This window comes from Citrus sinensis, chromosome 3, assembly GCF_022201045.2.
Source record: "Citrus sinensis cultivar Valencia sweet orange chromosome 3, DVS_A1.0, whole genome shotgun sequence".
Classification (NCBI taxonomy): Eukaryota; Viridiplantae; Streptophyta; class Magnoliopsida; order Sapindales; family Rutaceae; genus Citrus; species Citrus sinensis.
The window spans coordinates 14,113,149-14,133,238 of record NC_068558.1 but is presented as its reverse complement, the minus strand read 5'-3'; the positions used below and the strand labels follow the sequence as shown (position 1 = coordinate 14,133,238).

General features: G+C 33.6%; 2 protein-coding genes and 1 non-coding gene across 3 annotated transcripts; all 3 read right to left on the bottom strand.

Annotated features, from left to right (window-relative positions):
* Positions 1–354: 354 nt before the first annotated feature.
* Positions 355–3,275, bottom strand: LOC102615722 (protein SRG1-like). Its single transcript, XM_006477742.4, has 4 exons — positions 2,915–3,275; positions 2,169–2,416; positions 1,705–2,029; positions 355–1,305 (listed from the first exon to the last, which is right to left on the bottom strand). Exons 1-4 carry the CDS (start codon positions 3,152–3,154, stop codon positions 1,048–1,050), a joined length of 1,071 nt encoding a protein of 356 aa, XP_006477805.3. The 5' UTR covers positions 3,155–3,275; the 3' UTR covers positions 355–1,047.
* A 1,749-nt stretch (positions 3,276–5,024) lies between these two features.
* Positions 5,025–7,987, bottom strand: LOC102616787 (protein SRG1-like). The gene is made up of 4 exons (XM_006477828.4): positions 7,350–7,987; positions 6,934–7,181; positions 5,783–6,107; positions 5,025–5,481 (listed from the first exon to the last, which is right to left on the bottom strand). Exons 1-4 carry the CDS (start codon positions 7,587–7,589, stop codon positions 5,224–5,226), a joined length of 1,071 nt encoding a protein of 356 aa, XP_006477891.2. The 5' UTR covers positions 7,590–7,987; the 3' UTR covers positions 5,025–5,223.
* Positions 7,988–14,829: 6,842 nt separating this feature from the next.
* LOC127901553 (small nucleolar RNA R71) lies at positions 14,830–14,933 on the bottom strand. The gene has a single exon (XR_008053793.1). It is a non-coding gene; the product is annotated as a small nucleolar RNA R71 (small nucleolar RNA).
* Positions 14,934–20,090: the final 5,157 nt, after the last annotated feature.

The following is a 20,090-nucleotide window of genomic DNA, read 5'->3' as shown; positions in this document are numbered from 1 at the left end:
TTTGTCACCTGTCACCTCGGTCGCAAAATGCATTCAGGTCACCCACACATGACAGCTGTCCGTTCTACTAATCAGCAAATTCCTTAGACCAAAAGCAAGTCTGTTGCTAGTGTCAAAAACACTAGAGAAACATTTGATGAAAACTTCCTCGCAGTTAGAAGACTAGTGTTCTGTTTTGTAATTGCTATTACCAAACACAGTAGAGATTCTTGATCAATTTGTAACAAACATAGATCAAGAACAGCAATTACACAAATGGAAGAACCCAAGAAATGATCCAAAAAAACATAAACCATAACCTAAACAAAGATTAAAGATGAACACAAAGGTTACGTGGTTCAGCTTACACCTACAGGTGAAAGAGATTAGAGGGATTCTTACTAATCAAGGAATGGCGTATACAGTTACAGTACAAAAATCCACAAAGAGAATGAGCCGGTAGTCAAACTCTATTTCTCTCTGTACTCCAGGAAAATGCAATCTCAAGTTGGCCTGTCACACAGCCTTGGCCTCTATATTTATACTTGGGAGGCACGCCGTTATTACTTAGCTCAAGCAGTCACGTAAGTAACCCATAACTAGAGTAGCAGACTCACGAGCAGTCTCACTTTCTTCACATGTTTATTTGCAACAATAAAGAGACATTTCCATCGGAAAGTCACAGTACCAAACTATAAATTTCACTTTGCAAACATATCATCCCATCTTTAGAACAGAATAGAACCGGAGCTAAACTCAAATATCAACAGAGTCCAAGTAACCAGTCTGACTTGAATCAAGTCCAAACTGCTACTTGATATGGTTCGTGAATAGGTTGATTGCTTAACTCATTAAGCATCCAACACTTATCATAAATGAAGAAGTAAAGTTGCCCAAAAAAAAAAATCGAATGATATTCAAGTACTCATCACTTGCAATCTCACAAAATCATGACTAGCATCCAAAAAACCTATTTCAAGAAAGATACTGATCCAATATAAGCACATATTATGAGCACGTTGTATACTCAGTTTTTGCGCCATACTCCATAATCCAACTAAACATACATTAGCCTTGACCATGTTGAATTCTCAAGACATCCAGATAAGATTTTCCCCTAAGCTCACGAGCAAACCTACCACTGAGGTATTCTTCTACTGTCAATCTTCTAAACAATGCAGGTGCTTTTTCTGAGATCAAACTGGATGCTGGGTAGACTTCACCATCATATCTCATGTAGTAAAATGTGCCAACAGAGAGTCTTTCTTGTACAGAATTTACAGTTGCACGATGCTCAATACTACGGTATTTCCCATTGGTTATAATCTGCCACGTAAAATTCTCAAGGCACATTAGCTAAGTCATACTTGATCTTCAACTTTTATTAACAAAATAAATTCTAAAAGTTGATCTTCAAATGGATCTGTTTTTTCCAACATTTGCAGCATTTTTCGGGGCATTTCATGAACAATCAAAAAGCAGAGCTCAAAAATGTTGAAGTTGTTCAGTAGCTTCTATAGTTTTACATGAGTTTCAGTTGATATGTTCCAAAAGGTTACTAAAGCAATATTTCTTCATTAACTGTATAAGCTTGGTAAATAAATAATCTAAGAAAAATGAGGAGTCAATACTAGTCTCCTAGAGGGCCAGTTAAAGGCTGAAACAGAAATCCAACCTGTATTCTGATGTTAATGCCAAGTTAAGCTAATTTACAATAATTATTACCTCCATAATGTCTCCAATGTTAACGATGAAAGCATTTGGGAGGGGAGTAACAGGAATCCACACTCCATCTTTCTTTATCTGGAGACCTTCTACTTCATTGATCTGTAGCAGAATGGTAAGAGCAGGGCCATCAGAATGAGGCGTGAGACCCACAACCTTCTCAGGCTGAGGACATGGAGGGTAATAGTTCATCCTCATTACTTGCAGTCCATTTTCAAAGAAGTTTTTCATTTCTTCGTCTTTGATGTTTAAAACTTTTCCCATTTTCAATATCAGATTCATGGCTAGAGATTTTAACTCCATCGAGTAAACTTCCAAGGTGTCTCTACAACAAAAAGGAAGTTAGACAGAAGGTTTAATTTGTTCTTCGCAGTGTTTGCAAATAAAAATCAAGGACCTAGACTGGACTAAAACACACTAGCATACGCGCACAGATTTACCAGAGAGAGAGAGACAGACAGAACCTGAGGGGAAGAGGGAGCTTAGGAAACAAGTGGGGTTTCCTCAGATGGACAGGAAGAGTGGTCATGAAGAACAGGTCTCCCCAGTCAAGCTTTTGTTCCTCAGATACAACAAAGGCTTGTCCAAATCCTTCTAGATCTTCTGGACTCTGCCAATATTTTTTCTTTTCTTCCATGCTGAGGTTGAAGAATTCGTGAACCTCCTTCTTTACTTTCTCTAGAAATGCAGAGCTCACTCCATGATTTACCATCTGAAACAATTCATAAAAGAAAAATAGCAAAGATGACAATAGTCGGCAGTGCCTCTAAGTTCGTACTGGGCAAGGTATTTTATTGAGACACAGTGCAAGTTATTTGGCTGATTTAGATACTAATAAAAGCATTTGTTACTTTTCATTAAATTAACTAAGAATATTGCAGTTGCATTAAAACACCATTATGGTTTATAAATTTGTTTATAAGTCTTCACATCTTTATCAGAAGCAAGTTAGATGGTGTACAAACCCACGGGGACAGTTACAATTAATATCACTCAATTCTAAAAGATGATTACGAATCCCCAATTCAAAATTTTTATGCGGCTTTTCTTATGGCAACTTAAAATGTAAGAAGACCAGAAGAACAAATATAAGAAATAAGTATATTTCCCATAAGTCCCCAAACCTATTGCTGCAGAGTAGGTCACAAGCGGAAGTCTAATCTTGATTCTTGATCAATGGAAAAGCATGTACTTTGGTAAAGGAATTTACCTGGAAAAATCCCCATTCTTTGCAAGCAGAGTCGAGCTTGGCTAACTCAGAATCCATAGATTCTTCAGAAAGCAAGCTCTGCATATCGATAACTGGCAACTTTGAAACCAAAGCATCATCAGAAATGATGGTTGTTGCATCTTGGTCTGGTCTTATGTACCTGGGAGGGACAACTAAAGTAGGATTCTTGGCCAATTCTTGAACACAAGGCACAGAAAGAGAGCCTCGAAATTTGGCCATCTTCTTTTTTTTTTTTTCCCCCCACAAATTCTCTCAAGATTAATGTTGCAGCGGTTTTGTATTGGTGTTAGAACAAGATTGCAGATGCAGAGACTATTATTGACCTTGAATGAGTTTAAAAAAAATATCTCTTGCGACACAAGCCAAATGGGCTTTCAGCTGTCACGTGTCAAGGCAATTTTTGCCTTCTCCATAATCTTCTTTAGGCAAATGTTACGATACAATTAATGTAACATACACACTCAATAATAACCACACAAATTATGTAGGCCCATCATTTGTGTGGTTGTTGTTGAGTGTGTATGTTACATTAATTGTAACATAGGGGCTCCCTCTTCTTTAATGTTTTAATTGGAAACATCTGCCTTGGAGTTTGGGCGACAGGTAATTATAGTGGACTAATAGATAAGATGAAGAGATTTTTGTAATCTACATTATGAAACCTGTAGGGTCTGAAACTTAATTTTTTATAAAATTTCATTTTCATGCAATAATTGCATATGTTAATTAAACAGACATCCTTTTGAATTCAATATGAAAGGGAGAGAATTTCATTCATTATAACTCTCCCAGTGAAAATGATTTAAGCTGTGGATCCCATTACATAGCTCTCCCAATGAAAACTGGACATGTGGACTGTTACTGACAATAAGGTGGGTGATTTGGCTTACTAAATCAATTCTCTTTTATTAATATAAATATTTTACATTATAAATTAAAATCTGATTGTGTGAATTAGTTACATTATTGATGCTATAAAAAATAAAGGTAAGGCATCATAGGATGACTAATAAAACGTGATACTCATTGAGAAGAAATGCTATTTTGTACAAAAAGATTTCTACAGATGGCAAAGTGTAGGCACTGCTCGGGCTAAACAGTTTGAATTTTATGTTTTATAAAATTTAATATATATATATATATGTGTGTGTGTGTGTGTGTTTTAAAATTTTTCAAAGTATTTTCTCCAGCTTTCAAGTCAAGCTTGGGCCTCTTGAAGGAAGTCCAAACTTGACTTGAGTGTTAAGAAAATACAAGCAAGTTGGGCTAAGACCGGCTCAAATCACTTGGGCCTGTCACCCCCAGAGATTTCATTTCACGCAACAATTGCATCCACGTAATTGAAGGCAAATCTCCAGCTTTTTCATTTGGTTCAAAAATTTACAGTCTTGTCCCTTGTCATAGAAAAACTTATTAATAAAATAATAATTTACTATGTTAGCAAATAATAAATTTTAAATAAAAAGATTAAAATATTTTTATATGATGAAGTACAATAATTAAAATGATTTAAATTATTAATAAAAGTACCATATATATATATATATATATATCAAATTGATATTATTTAGATTTATTAATATTTTATCTTTTAATTTCAATTTATTTTTTAAGTTTTATTGTCTAGGTCATAATAAATTTTTAAATAATAAATGTGAAATGATTAAAATAATTATATATATATAATAAAAGTAAAATAAAATTAATTCACGTTATTATTATCTATTAATTTAATGTAAAATGTATGTATAAAATTCTTAATAATAAAACTTAACTTTTTAGCCTTAAAACTATGCAATACAACCTAAACCCAACCCTATGGGTTTATTTATTATACCTCTTACTGTATTAACAATTTTTTTAATGCAGTGCAATGCAATCAAAAATTACAAAACATGAGTTAGCATAATTTTAATATAGAATAATACTTTAATGCAATGTAGTACAATGTAATGCAAGCTATCAAATACATTCTAAAAAGTGTCTTCATATGAGGAGTTATCTAATTTGAGGCAGGGATACATAAACGCTACTCTGTAATTCACGAATATGTTGATTGCTCAACTCAATAAGTATCAAGCACTAGTCATCAATGAAGTGGTTAAATTCCCAAAAAGCATTTGAATAACATTGTCAAGTACATGTGTATCACTTGCAATCTCATGATAAGCATACAAGAATTCAATTTCAAGAAAGACAGATACTGATCCGGTATAAGCACATATCATGAGCATGTTGTATTCTCAGTTTCTGTGCCACACTCCTTAATCCAAAATAAACTTATAATACTAGCCTCGACCGTGTTGAATTCTCAAGACATCCAGATAAGATTTTCCACTAAGCTCACGAGCAAGCCGGCGCCGGAGGTACTCTTCAACTGTCAATCTTCTAAACAATGAAGGTGTATTTTCAGAGATCAAACTGGATGCTGGGTATACTTCACCATCGTATCTCGCGTAGTAAAATGCGGCAATGGAGTGTCTTTCATGTACAGAGTTTACAGTTGCACGATGCTCAATACTACGGTATTTTCCATTGGTTATAATCTGCCATGTAAAATTCTCAAAGCACATGAGCCAGCTCATAATTGATCTTCAATTTTTAGTAACTAAATAAATTCTCAAAGTTGAGCTTTAAACAGACCGTTATTTTCATGAACAATCAATAAAATGGAGCTCAAAAATTCTAAAGCTGTTCAATAGCTTCAGTTGTTTTGCATGCGTTTCAGTTGATATGTTCCGAATGGTTACTATAGCAAATTTCTATTCTAATTTAAGGCTGAAACAGAATCCCCAACTTGCATTGTGATGCTAATGCCAAGCTAAACTAATTTACTATAATTATTACCTCCATAATGTCTCCAACGTTGACGACGAAGGCATTTGGGAGGGGAGTAAGAGGAATCCACATTCTATCTTTCTTTATCTGCAGACCTTCTACTTCATTGATCTGTAGCAGAATGGTAAGACCACAGCCATCAGAATGAGGCGTGAGACCCACAACCTTCTCCGGCTGAGGGCATGGAGGGTAATAGTTCATCCTCATTACTTGCATTCCATTTTCAAAGAAGTTTCTCATTTCTTGATCTTTGATATTTAAAACTTTTCCCATTTTCAATATCAGATTCATGGCTAGAGATTTTAACTGCATTGAGTAAACTTCCAAGGTGTCTCTACAATAGAAAGAAGTTGCGATATTAGAAGGTTTAACTTGATCTTCTCATTGTTTGCCAAATAAATAAATAATTTACAACCCAAAGTGCAATAAGATACCCTTTGGTTCAACAACCAAGTAGATATTATCTGTTTTGGGCACATGGGTGGACCCAACTAAGGCTCATGAGTACATGGGTGGACCCAACTAAGGCTCATGAGTACATGGGTGGACCCAACTAAGGCTCATGAGGGATTTCAACCTCTTTTATCTATTAATTTTCTTTTAAATGTACCTCAAGTCCCTTATGAAAGTGTTAAATAAAAAAAATATGAAATATATTTTATATAATAAAAGATTTGTAGTTTAATAATAAGAATGTTATTTGATGATTTTAAAGTTTTAGTTTAAATTTCAGTAGTCACATTATTTTGTTTTTGAATATTTTGTGAAAACTACTTAGAAAAAGGATACTTTCATATATTTAAAATAAATAATTTATTATTATTATTATTATTTAGAATTTAAAATAAAGTAATGGAATTTAAGTTTATAAGACTTAAAATGTATTCAAGTAAACAATTAAAAAAAAAAGCAACCCAAATTAAATCAAAGTTTTTGAACTAAGCCTCTCCAATTTAAGTGTTTGGTCCACAACTGTTTGAGCACACAGTTGTTATTAAGTTTTGTAATCCAAAATATGTCTATTTAATAAGTAGAAGAACCAATGACTTATAACTTAGTTCAGAGAATAATTCGCTAGCGATGTTGGATGTTACATAAACTGGATTAAAACACACTAGCCTACGCGTACAGATTTACCAAGAGAAAGACATAGACAGAACCTGAGGGGAAGAGGGAGCTTAGGAAATAAGTGTGGTTTCCTCAAATTTTCTGGAAGAGAGATCATGATGAAAGTATCACTCCAATCAAGTTTTTGTTCCTCAGATACAACATTGGATTGTCCAAATCCTTCTACATCTCCTGGACGCTGCCAATACTTTTTCTTTTCTTCCATGCTGAGATTGAAGAATTCCTGAACCTCTTTCTTTACTTTCTCTAGAAATGCAGAGCTCACTCCGTGATTTACCATCTGAAACAATTCATAAAGGAAAATTACGTATTCCAGAAGAACAAAAGGAAGCAATAAGTATATTTCTCAAAAGTTACCAAACCTATTGATGCAGAGTTGGTCACAAGATGAAGTCTAATCTTGATTCTTGATCAATGGAAAAGCATGTAATTTGGCAAAGGAATTTACCTGGAAAAATCCCCATTCTTTGCAAGCGGAGTCGAGCTTGGCTAACTCAGAATCCATAAGTTCTTCAGAAAGCAAGCTCTGCATATCGATAACTGGCAACTTTGAAACCAAAGCATCATCAGAAATGATGGTTGTTGCATCTTGGTCTGCTCTTATGTACCTGGGAGGGACAACTAACGTGGCATTCTTGGCCAATTCTTGGACACAAGGCACAGACAGAGAACCTCCAACCTTGGCCATCTTTTTTTTTTTTTTTTCACCCACAAATTCTCTGTAGATTAATGTTGCAGCGGTTTTGTATTGATCTTAGAACAAGATTGCAGGCGCAGAGACTATCAGTGATGGAGGTTTAAAAATTTATTTCTTCCTACACAAGCCAACGGGGCGTTCTGCTGCGTTGCGTTTCTTTAATCATTTAACTGGAAACATTGCCTTGGAGTTTGTGCAACGAATGATGATGGTGGACTAATAGATAAGATCAAGGATTTTGTAATCTGAAATGTGATACATGTAGATCTGAAACTCTATAAAAAATGAGTAGTATAAAAAATTTCGTTTTCATCTAACAACTGCATCTATTGATAAAATGATTCAAGAAATGATTTCATTTTTTTTTTCAAATTAATGTAGATTTTCAAACCTGGAAGTTTCAAATCATTCTAGATTACAAGTTTTTTATTTTTTATTTTTTATTTTTATCTTATAGGTGCATAAGATAAAGAGATTTTTGTAAGCTAGAATGAATTTTTGTAATAATTTTTTATTGTTTGAATAATGATAGTGGACTGTGGAGTCCCCGATAAGATATAGAGATCTTTGTAATTTAGAATGTGAAATATGCAGATCTGAAACTCTATTTTATACAAAAAGCTTTCTAGCTGGCAAAATGTTGGTTTTCTGCTGAACTTGTAAAGTCCAGACCGGCCCTACTAGCGTGGATGTTTTTGGTGCCAGACCGAAAAGCCCAAATTTTATACTTCATTTTTTTTAATTATGTTTTAAAAATTTATAATTTATAAATTTTTATTTGTACTAGATTAGACTTTAAAAACTAAGCTTAAAGATTGAAAAATATTATGGATGGGTTCAGGGACGGATTCAGGATTTAATATTACTCCGGGCTAAATTTTAAATTTTATATTTTGAAGCGAACATAAAAATTTATAAGTAGAAATAAGTATATTAAATAAGGAGGAATACCAAGAACTTTATCTCTCTAAATATGTACTATAAACAAAAATAATTATAAAAAAAGAGTAGAAAATAAAAAAAAAAACTCAAATATGAAATTATTTTTTAATTATAGAATTTGACATTGCAACCTATAATAAATTATAATTATATAAGGATTAAAAAATCAATTAAGAAATTTAAATTAACATAGATCAATACATGTATTTAACCCCTTACTTTTTTAATTAAAAATGTTTAAGAAATTTTCTAGCCCACGTGCAGGTCCGCCACTGGATGGGTTAAATATATATTAAAAGGTGTATTTTAATTAAAAAAAATTCTTAAACATTTCTTGAGGTTTCGAATGGAGTTAAAGCTTTTTAGGTGAAGTTTGAGCCTGAACCAAGTGTCTAGAAAACATGCTTGGAATGATCTAGATTTCCTGTCATCCCTAAAGATTTCACTTTCAAGCAGCAATTCCATCCATATAATTAAAGGCAAATCTCCATGGTTTTCAATTGGTTCAAGAAAATTATGTAGTCTTGTGCCTTGCCATAAAAATTAAAAATTATTTATAAAATAGTACTTATTATTTTAGTAAATAATAAATTTTAGGTAATAAGATTAAAATATTTTTATATAATGAAGTATAGTAACTAATATGATTTTGACTAAAACAGAAATATCATCTACTTACATCAAATTGATGTTATTAGATTTATTAATATTTTATCTGTAATATTATTTTAGTTTTTTGTTTAAGTTTTATTATGTAGGTCATAATACATTTTTAAATAATAAAAGCAAATGATTAAAATATTTATATATAAAATAAAAGTAAAATAAATTTAATTTATATAATTATAATTATCTATTATTTTATATTATTTTGAAGTAAATTTAATATCTAAATTTATTAATAAAATAATAAATTAAACTTTTTAGTTTTAAAACATAAACTACGCCATGCAGCCTAAACCCAAACTATAACACCCGCACGTAATTTGTTTCCTTTTTTTATTTTATAATATTTATTTTATAGAATATGGTATTGTAGGTTAATGATATTTAAGTGTGTTTTTAATTTTTAACTTCAAATGTCTTATTGACACAACTCAAAAGTGTATTACTCCCAAATATAAGAGTGTGTGATTATAATATAACTCGGTGAGTCTGAGGTCAGACCACAGGAAATTAAAAATCTAATTGTCAATTTGTTTAAACAAAGAAATTTAATTGCGAGAAAAGAAATCACTAAAAATCAATTTAAAGACATGCTAAGGTTACAAGATCCACTCTCAGTATTCAAACTATAATTTTACTATTCTTTCATTTTTATATTTTTATCTCACTTTTACCAATTAATTATTATATCATTTAATTTTCAACTACCTATGTGTGTGGATAAATATGGAATAAATAGGAATAAAGTACATATTGTACCACAACTATTTTAATGTGTCGACATTATGTCAAAATACCATACAGATCCAAGAAAATTTATAAATTAACATGACATAAAAATAACTAGAAAAGAATAAAATAAACTTAAAAATCATTTGAGAAAATAATAGATTTAATAGTTTAAAACATTGAGCTTCACCTTTTACCTCAACTTAATAAAATTAGCCACTCATATTAAAAGAAAACGCAACACTCTTTTTATTTGATAAACTTTTGAAATATGTTACAAGGAAAATTGATACAAAAGGAAACAAGAAAAGAAAAGAAAGACATAAATTCTTCAATTCCCTCTTGGCGACACATCTCTCTCTCGGCTTAAGCTTCTTTGCTTCTCGCTTCGTCGGCTTTTATAGGCAACAATTGCCTCCTCTTCATTCTTTTTATTCTTATTTAATTTATTATTACTTTATTATTTTATAAATTAAATGAATGTTGAGAAGTGTGATGGCCAGGAGGCGTGATGGCCTCCTGATCATCACGAGCAACCAAAGCATGGTTGCCTTTTGCTCTTTTGTTCTTTTTTTTTAATTTTTTTTTATTATTACGTCTCCTCAATTGTGCTCCAGTAGTTCTTCTTTATTCCCGCTTTCAATTCTAGTTCCATCTTTATTTCTGAAAAATATTTACAAGATAAAAATTAACATTTTATGAATTAATTTAATATAAAAATATATTTGGGGATTATTAAGATAATTTAGAAATGATGAGCACATTAATCGACACAATAAGTACAAAACTAATAATTTTATCCTTATTAAATGTACACTTTTTAGTGTCAATCACTTAGATCAGGCTACGGTGCAACTGTGGTACCGTGCCACAGTTGCATCCAGCCGTTTCATGCACTTAGATTGGTGGAGTCCACTTGCATTTAACGGCTGAATGCAACTGTGGCACGGTACCACAGTTGCAACACAAGTTTCGCCCAATCACTTATCTTTTTTTATATCTTATTTACCTCTTAATTACACTTTTATTAAAAGTAAATAAATCACTTAACGAGTACGGACGGAGCCAGCATGGGACCAACTGGGGCACAGGCCCTGGCTGACTTTTAAATTTTTTTGATGATTATATTAAAAAGTTTTATTTTATTTGTTATTTATAAAAAAAATGCCCCAGCTGAATTGTAAAATTTAAAAGTGACTAGTAATTTTAAAATATTTCATATTATCCCTAGTTTAAATGTCTAATTCTAAATAATTTAATTAGCTATTAACATTTCATGAAATTCAATTAAAGACACGAGAACAAATATTAAAATAAAAAAAAATTCATAACAAACTGTTAGTAAAATGGTTAATGGACTAGTCTTTAATTTTTTTTTTGTTTTCTATTCGAGCAAAATCAATTGTTTGGTCTTTCAACAATGACCTATAAGTTGTAAGTTTACGTAATTCTAATTTTTAATTTTCTGATTAATCTTTTGTCTAGTTTTTAAATCTATAATTTTATCATGCATTCATGTTTGCTCTGTGTGTTGCAATATATGAATATTTTTGTTATTATTAAAAGATTTTAAAAGTAAATTAAGTAATAACCTAGTCTATATTGAAAAATATATTTTTTCTTATATTGATAATTAAACTATCATACATTATTGTCAACTCATAAAATTTCATTGAGGAGTTTTCAACGAGAACAATCATAATAAGTAAATTTATTATCAATGATTATTATAGTTGTAAAGTTTTATATTGTTATCTAAATTTTTAGAAGTGTATTATACTTTAAATAGGGTCTCAATTAGATGCATGCGGACACACTCTATAAGCACAATTGTGCATGTGACAAGCTCCCATTTGGAGTTTGTAGGGCCCACAACACAGTTTTCCAAATGAGAACTTACCACACACATAGTCGCGCATTCAAGTCATGTTTGATTTTAAATGTGCTCCAGCTCGATCAAAATCCTGGCTACATCCCTGTTAAAGAGTGATGATATTAAAAGGCTTGATTTTATAAAAACTCCTCATATGTTAATTATTATTTTTTTTTGGGGAAAATTCTAGAAGCTGATAAAGAAAAGAATGTAGCATATACAAAAGAATAAACACATTTAGGTTTTCAGAAAGGAAGAAAGAAGAGTTTAATGGTGTTTTTATTTTCTATTAAAGGAGTTCTTGAGTTTTGATTTAGTTTTGAAGGAAGAAGGTTAAAACCAACGGTTCAAAAGTGAGCTCATGTGATTGAAGTTATTTATTTGGTTGCTTTGGAATATATATACACACGAAAAGAATATTGTTTATATTATGAATTGACATTTTATGGTTTTATTAATATGATATATTTTGTGAAATTTGATGTATATTAGTTAAAGTATATTTTAATCAAATGAACTTCTTTTAAAATTATACTTTTTCAAAACCATTTTCCAAGTGACTTTGAAAAATACTTGATCTTCTATAAAGTGTTTTACTTAAAAACTATTTTAAAAGCGCTTTACGAATTAAATGTCTTACCAGAGCGTTTATTGATTGATTATTGAATGACTGATATTGAAAGACTGAAAAATGTATTTAAAGTTTTGGCTTATTGTCTATAGTTACTGTTATTGATATGTGTGAACAACTAGCTGTATTGTGCGTACCTATGGATGATTATTGTTGAGTGTTAGAAAATGCATATTTATAAAGGAGAAAACCATCATTTTACATTTCAAGTCTTACTAACAACCCTTACTTTTATGTATTTAACCTTCTTGTGATTTAATTACATGTGTTTTATTTTAATTAAGTATTTTATGTATTTTAGGGGCATCATAGTCATTTCACAATAAACGAGAAATCAGATGGCAAAACGGACATCACTTTTGAACATAGGACGGTCGAAAACCTTAGGAGGAGCATAAAAGGAAAAATGACACTGTTCACTTGTACGGTACTATTCACGTGTACGGTACTGTATACGTTACTGTTCACGACACTGTTCACATAGACGGACCGATGACGTGGCATTGACTGATGAGGTGTCACGATCCTGTTGGACTAAAATTCTTATATACTGTTGATAGTGACGTGGCAGCATATCAGTGGACGAAAAATCTCGCATACGGTGCATGCATCACACAGGATTATTTTCAACCAAACCGCGTTACTGTTCATCCGGGTCAAACCGCGTTACTGTTCAAAGTCGGGTCAAACCGTGTTACTGTTCATCCGCGTGGTCAAACCGTGGATTGTTGACTGATGACGTGGTGCAATCCTGAGCATCCAAACTGTTTTTAATCCGATGGCCATGATTTACTCCATGTATCTATAAAAAGGGGGCCTCTCCCCCCTAATTTGATATCTCTGAATCCATTTTTGGGATCCATTTTCTGTAATTCCCTCTCCATCTTGTATTTTCTTCGTATTTTAATAAATTCCCATTTTGCCCCTAGTTCAACTATGAGTGGCTAATTTTCTTTCAAACTTGGGTTGAAGGTGAAGTCTCAACATGTGTCATGGGCTTAATTTGGTAAATTTATTTTCTCTTCCCCTCTAATTTTTGTGGATGTTTTGACTTCTCGTCGACAAATAATAATAGTCTTGTCTAGATACTGCCTTGGTTACACCGGCTCTCTAGTATAAGGTTATTATTATTTGGCACGATAAACCCTTAGCACCATATTGATTAGAGCGTGGTTCATGAGGTGTGGATTCCCCCCTCATGATTTAATTGGCATTAATACGGATTATTTAGCCCATGATGCATGTTGATACGGATCCAGATACCCAAGTACGTCAATTTAATAGATTTTCTCTTCAATTTATTCTCTCTATTGCAATTTCAATTTTAGAATTTATTCTCGCCATTTTAATTTAAGTCTTAGCATATTCCAAATCGTTTCCACCATAAATCCAACCACTCATTTACAAAATTAATTCTACATATAATTAAAATCCACCTCCTCGTGGGATCGACACTCGTCACCATTAGTCTATACTACAATAGATTCGTGCGCTTACGAGTACATTAAAATTTGCACAACAAGTTTTTGGCGCCGTTGCCGGGGAGGTAAGTAATTTTAATTCATAGAATTAATTTTTTTTGAATAATTTCTTTTATTTGTTTTCTTGTATTTTTTTATTAAATTAAAAAAAAAGAAAAAAAAAGTGAATCTACATTTAAAGGTTAGTATTTCTTTTCTTTTTCTCTTCTTTAAAATTCTGTAATTTAATTTTCCATTTATTTTTCTTTGTAATTTTTTTTTGTTTATCTTATTAATTTAATTTTTAGTTAATTTCTTTCACGTATTTATTTTTGTGTATTTTTATAGAAAGGTTGTAATAGCGCAATAAGGTTAGTATCGTAATTTCTCCCTCTTCTTTATTTTTATTTGTTTTGTTCCCATCTTTATTTTTTATTTTATTTGTTTTGCATGCATGGTGGTAGGTCATTATTACCTAATCTTGAACCTATCGACCTTGAATTAGAAAAAACCCTTCGCACACAAAAGCACATTAAAAATAAATTTGAAATGGATTTGCAACCACAAGAGAGGCCATTTAAGGACTACTTCAGTCCCTTAGCTAATTTGAGTACATCATGCATAAGATACCCAAATGTAGCTGCTAGGAGTTTCGAATTAAAACCTAGTGTGCTAAATTGTCTCCCCACATTTTATGGCCTAGAAAATGAGGATCCATATAATCATCTGAATGATTTTCATGCCATTTGTCAAACTTTTAAATATGAAAATTTTTCAGACGATGATGTTAAACTTAGACTATTCCCATTTTCTTTAAAGGATAGAGCTCGTTCATGGCTTAATACATTGCCTACTAATAGCATTGCATCATGGGAACAAATGGTTACAAAATTTTTGAATAAATATTTCCCAGTGCATAAAACCAATGCTATTCGCAGGGAAATCTCGGAGTTTACCCAGAAAGATGACGAGCAATTTTTCGAAACATGGGAGCGATTCAATGGGCTACTCTTGAAGTGTCCACATCATGGGTACGAGAAATGGCATCAATGCCAATACTTTTTGGAGGGATTATTGCCAAATGTGCAAGAATGGCTAATGGCAACAAGTGGAGGAGAGCTAATGTCAAAAAGTGCATCAGAAATTTGGGAATTCTTCCAGCGACAAGCGGATAATTCCCAACAACGGAGTCGATCACTCAGGAATACTAGAAGAATTAAAGGAGTAAATGAGGTTCAAATTGGCGAGTCAACTTCGGGAATCAAAGAAGTCAAGGAGATGGTTGAAGGTCTTGCTCGACAAATAGCATCGTTATCGACTGCTAAATCAACAGAACCACATGACCATGACTCATACTCAGATCAAGCCAATGCTATAGGTGTAATGAGAAAGCCATCAAATTACAACCCATACTCCAACACATATAATCCTGGATGGAGAGACCACCCCAATTTTTCATGGTCTCAAGGATTCCAACAGAATGGACCAGCAGCTCCAGCTCCACCAATGCAACAAATTCCTCAAGTTCCTCAAGCCTCTCAGCCACCATTTAGACCATACAATCAGAATCAGAATTTCTCTCAACCCAGACCATGGGAGGATTCATTACAGAATCTCAAGAATCTTACTCACTCCACGATTGAGCAACAAAACCGCACCATTGATGGACTACGAAATGAGTTGAGAGCAGGTTTCAACTCACAAGCTCAATCAGTTTCAAGCCTCGAGAAGATGGTGGGACAACTTGCTTCTTCAGTTCAGACCTTGGCAATGACCGTTGAGAAAGGTAAGTTTCCAAGTCAACCAGTGCCTAACCCTAAAGGAGTGCATGAAGCAAGTACCAGTTCACCACAGCAGCATGGAGAGGTCAAAGCAGTAATGACCTTACGAAAAGGAAAGGAAGTCGACAACAAAGTGGAGATGCCGGTGACAAAAGAAAATCAAATTGTACCTGTGAATGTTGAGGACTCACCAGCGGAGGAAAAAGAAGAAACCAACCCACGAGAATATGTTCCTAAAGCTCCATTTCCTCAGAGGTTAGCGAAAGGAAAGAAGGGAAAATCCACAGGTGAGATTCTTGAAATCTTCAAACAGGTAAGTGTTAACATCCCTTTGCTAGATGCTATTAAATAAGTTCTATCTTATGCCAAGTTTCTTAAAGACCTTTGTACTAAAAAGAGAAATATGCATGTTCAAAAGAAGGCATTTTTAACAGAAAACATTAGTTTTATACTCCAACATAAAATTCCTTTAAAATGCAAAGACCCAGGCTCCCCTACTATTTCATGTAGCATAGGGAACCACACAATTGAGAATGCTTTGTTGGATTTAGGAGCTAGTGTAAATCTGTTACCTTATTCAGTGTTTGTGAAACTTGGACTTGGAGAATTACACTCAACTCCAGTGGTGTTACAGCTTGCAGATCGGTCCATGAAAATACCTCGTGGTATTGTGGAGGACGTGCTTATCCAGGTAGACAAGTTTTATTTTCCTGTTGATTTCATTGTAATTGACACTTAACCAATACAGGATTCAAGGAAGCACATCCCCATTATTCTAGGCCGACCTTTCTTGGCAACTGCGGATACTCACATTCAATGCAGGACTGGAAATATGCAGTTGTCTTTCGGCAATATGACTATGGAGCTAAACATTTTCAACATTGCCAAACAACCTCACGGTGCAGATGATGGAATTGTTGATGTGGATTTAATTGAAGCATTAGTTGATGATACTTTTGTTTCAAACCTTAGTGATGATCCTTTACAAACATGTTTAACTCACTTTGGTTTTGATTTTGATATTGACAGATCGGTTGATGAGGTCAACGCCCTGCTTGACTCAGCACCATCTATGGACACTAATAAATGGAAGTCAAGAGTTGAACAACTAGCACCATCAGAGAAGCAACGCATTCCATCATCAGAATCACCACCGAAACTCGAGCTCAAACCATTGCCCAACACTTTGGAATATGCATTTTTGGGAGAAGAAAGCACTCTGCCGGTAATCATCTCATCATCCCTCAATGACGAATAAAAAGGTAAGTTGTTAGATGTTTTAAAAGAGCATAAAGGGGCATTAGGATGGACCATAGCAGACATAAAAGGTATAAACCCAGTAGACTGCATGCATTACATTCACCTTGATGAAAATGCTAAAACTACTAGGGAGATGCAACGTCGGTTAAATCCTAACATGAAAGAAGTTGTTAGAACAGAAGTCCTTAAGCTATTAGACGCAGGTATCATTTACCCCATTTCTGATAGTTCATGGGTCATCCTGTACAAGTTGTCCCCAAAAAGTCAGGAGTCACAGTAGTTACGAATGCTGATAATGAATTGATACCCACTAGAGTAACTACAGGATGGCGTGTATGCATTGATTATAGAAAGTTGAATTCTGTCACACGTAAAGACCATTTTCCTTTACCATTTATTGATCAAATGCTTGATAGATTAGCAGGCCATGAATTTTATTGCTTTCTAGATGGCTACTCAGGATATAATCAAATTCCCATAGCACCAAAAGATCAAGAGAAAACTACTTTCACTTGCCCTTTTGGCATATTTTCATATAGGAGAATGCCATTTGGATTATGTAATGCACCTGCTACATTTCAACGATGCATGTTAAGCATTTTTTCTGATATGGTTGAACGATTCCTTGAAGTCTTTATGGATGACTTTTCTGTCTTTGGTGATTCGTTTGATCAATGTTTACATCATCTAACACTAGTTCTGCAGAGATGTATCGAGAAGAACTTGGTCTTAAATTGGGAGAAATGTCATTTTATGGTAAAACAAGGTATTGTTCTCGGTCACATCATTTCGAGCAAAGGTATTGAGGTTGACAAAGCCAAGGTGGATCTCATTTCTAATCTTCCTCCACCCAAAACAGTCAGAGAAGTAAGATCTTTCCTTGGGCATGCTGGTTTCTATAGACGTTTCATTAAAGATTTTAGCAAAGTTTCTAGACCCTTATGCAATTTACTTGCTAAGGATGTACCTTTTATCTTTAATGATTCATGTCTTGTTGCGTTTGAAAAATTAAAGCATTTGTTGACATCATCACCCATCATTCAGCCCCCGAACTGGAGCTTACCATTTGAACTCATGTGTGATGCATCTGATTATGCAGTAGGAGCAGTATTAGGACAAAGAGTTGATCGAATTCCCCATGTCATTTACTATGCTAGTATGACATTGAATGATGCACAGTCGAACTATTCAACTACTGAAAAAGAAATGCTAGCAGTAGTGTTTGCATTGGAAAAATTTCGATCATATCTCATTGGTTGTAAAATAATTATATTCACGGATCATGCTGCTCTTAAATATCTTCTCACAAAGAAAGATGCAAAAGCCAGACTAATTCGTTGGGTGTTACTTTTGCAGGAATTTGACTTGGAATTCAAAGATAAAAAAGGGACAGAAAATGTTGTGGCGGACCATTTCTCTCGTCTCCATTTTGACACAATTATAGAACAATTACCATTAAATGAGTCATTTCCAGATGAACAATTAATGAGTGTGGAAGTATTACCTTGGTATGCTGATATAGTTAATTATCTTGTTACAGGTAAACTTCCAGAGCATTGGACCAAGCAAGATAAGGCTAAATTCTTTGCAGAGATAAAGAATTTCTTTTGGGATGACCCGTATTTGTTCAAGTATTGTGCTGATCAAATTGTTAGACGATGTGTCCCAGAAAATGAAATTCAGAATATTCTTTCATTCTGCCATGAACAAGCTTGTGGAGGCCATTTCAGTGCTAAGAAAACAGCGACTAAAGTTTTACAATGTGGTTTCTATTGGCCATCTATATTTCGAGACGCTTACACTTTCTGTTCTTCATGTGATAGGTGTCAACGAATGGGGAGCATTACACGAAGGAACATGATGCCACTAAATCCAATTTTAGTGGTTGAGATTTTTGACGTATGGGGTATCGACTTCATGGGACCCTTTCCCCCGTCTTTTGGCCATCAATACATATTGATTGTTGTTGACTACGTATCCAAATGGGTAGAAGCAATTTCATGCAGAACTAATGATCACAAAGTGGTGATAGCATTTTTGAAAAGCAATATTGTTTCACACTTTGGATTCCCTCGAGCGATAATCAGTGATGGTGGTGCCCACTTTTGTAACAAAACATTCAAAGCTCTTTTGACAAAGTATTCAATCACACACAAAGTGGCAACTCCGTATCATCCGCAAACCAGTGGCCAAGTTGAGATATCCAATCGAGAAATAAAGCACATATTAGAAAAGACGGTGAGGCCGGACAGAAAAGATTGGTCATTAAGACTTGATGATGCCTTATGGGCATATAGAACGGCTTTCAAGACCCCGATTGGGATGTCACCTTACAGGCTAGTGTATGGAAAAGCTTGCCACCTACCTGTGGAACTCGAGCATCGTGCGTATTGGGCCATCAAGAAATTCAATTTTGACATGCAGCAAGCCAGCTCAGAAAGAAGATTACAGCTGGCAGAACTTGAAGAAATTCGCAATGATGCATACGAAAATGCCAAGATTTACAAGCAACGAATGAAAGTCTTCCATGATAAGCAAATTATGAGAAAATCGTTCACTCCAGGTCAGAAAGTGCTTTTATTCAATTCTCGCTTGCACCTATTCCCAGGTAAGTTACGCTCTCGTTGGTCTGGCCCATTTATTGTTCATACTGTTTTTCCACATGGGGCAATTGAAATTAAAGACCCAAAGAACGGTGTCACGTTTAAAGTTAATGGTCAAAGATTAAAGCCATATCTAGAGTACCAACCACATGAAGAACACACCGAAATAAATTTGAGTGACCCACCAAATTTGAATTGATTTTTTTTTCTTTTCGTTGATTTGATTTTTCTTTCTTTCTTTTTATTATTATTCTTTTGCTAATTGAAATTGTTTTTGCATAAGTGTGTTTATTTTACCATTAAGTTTTCTCTTATCATTTTTAATCATGAGTCTCATACTTAGACCGTTCCTCCTGAACATTCTTAAACCACTTCAACGTGTCAAAACTCATCTCAAAAGGCAGATTCAATTTTGTAAAACACAACGCATTTGGGCTCTACAACCACCAGAGTTAGTAGCCTATGTTGAGGGTTTAGAACGCCAACTCAGAGACATTGAGAGAAGTGTTTATGACATCCAGTTGGAGCTTGAGGTAAATTCAATAAG

Excerpts from the sequence above, each read along its gene's own strand:
- LOC102615722 (XM_006477742.4), bottom strand. The coding sequence starts at position 3,154 with ATGGCCAAATTTCGAGGCTCTCTTTCTGTGCCTTGTGTTCAAGAATTG. Across the intron at positions 2,417-2,914 it reads AAGAATGGGGATTTTTCCAG|ATGGTAAATCATGGAGTGAG; the intron begins GTAAATTCCTTT and ends GAATTGTTTCAG. Across the intron at positions 1,306-1,704 it reads ACATTGGAGACATTATGGAG|ATTATAACCAATGGGAAATA; the intron begins GTAATAATTATT and ends TTTACGTGGCAG.
- LOC102616787 (XM_006477828.4), bottom strand. The coding sequence starts at position 7,589 with ATGGCCAAGGTTGGAGGTTCTCTGTCTGTGCCTTGTGTCCAAGAATTG. Across the intron at positions 7,182-7,349 it reads AAGAATGGGGATTTTTCCAG|ATGGTAAATCACGGAGTGAG; the intron begins GTAAATTCCTTT and ends GAATTGTTTCAG. Across the intron at positions 5,482-5,782 it reads ACGTTGGAGACATTATGGAG|ATTATAACCAATGGAAAATA; the intron begins GTAATAATTATA and ends TTTACATGGCAG.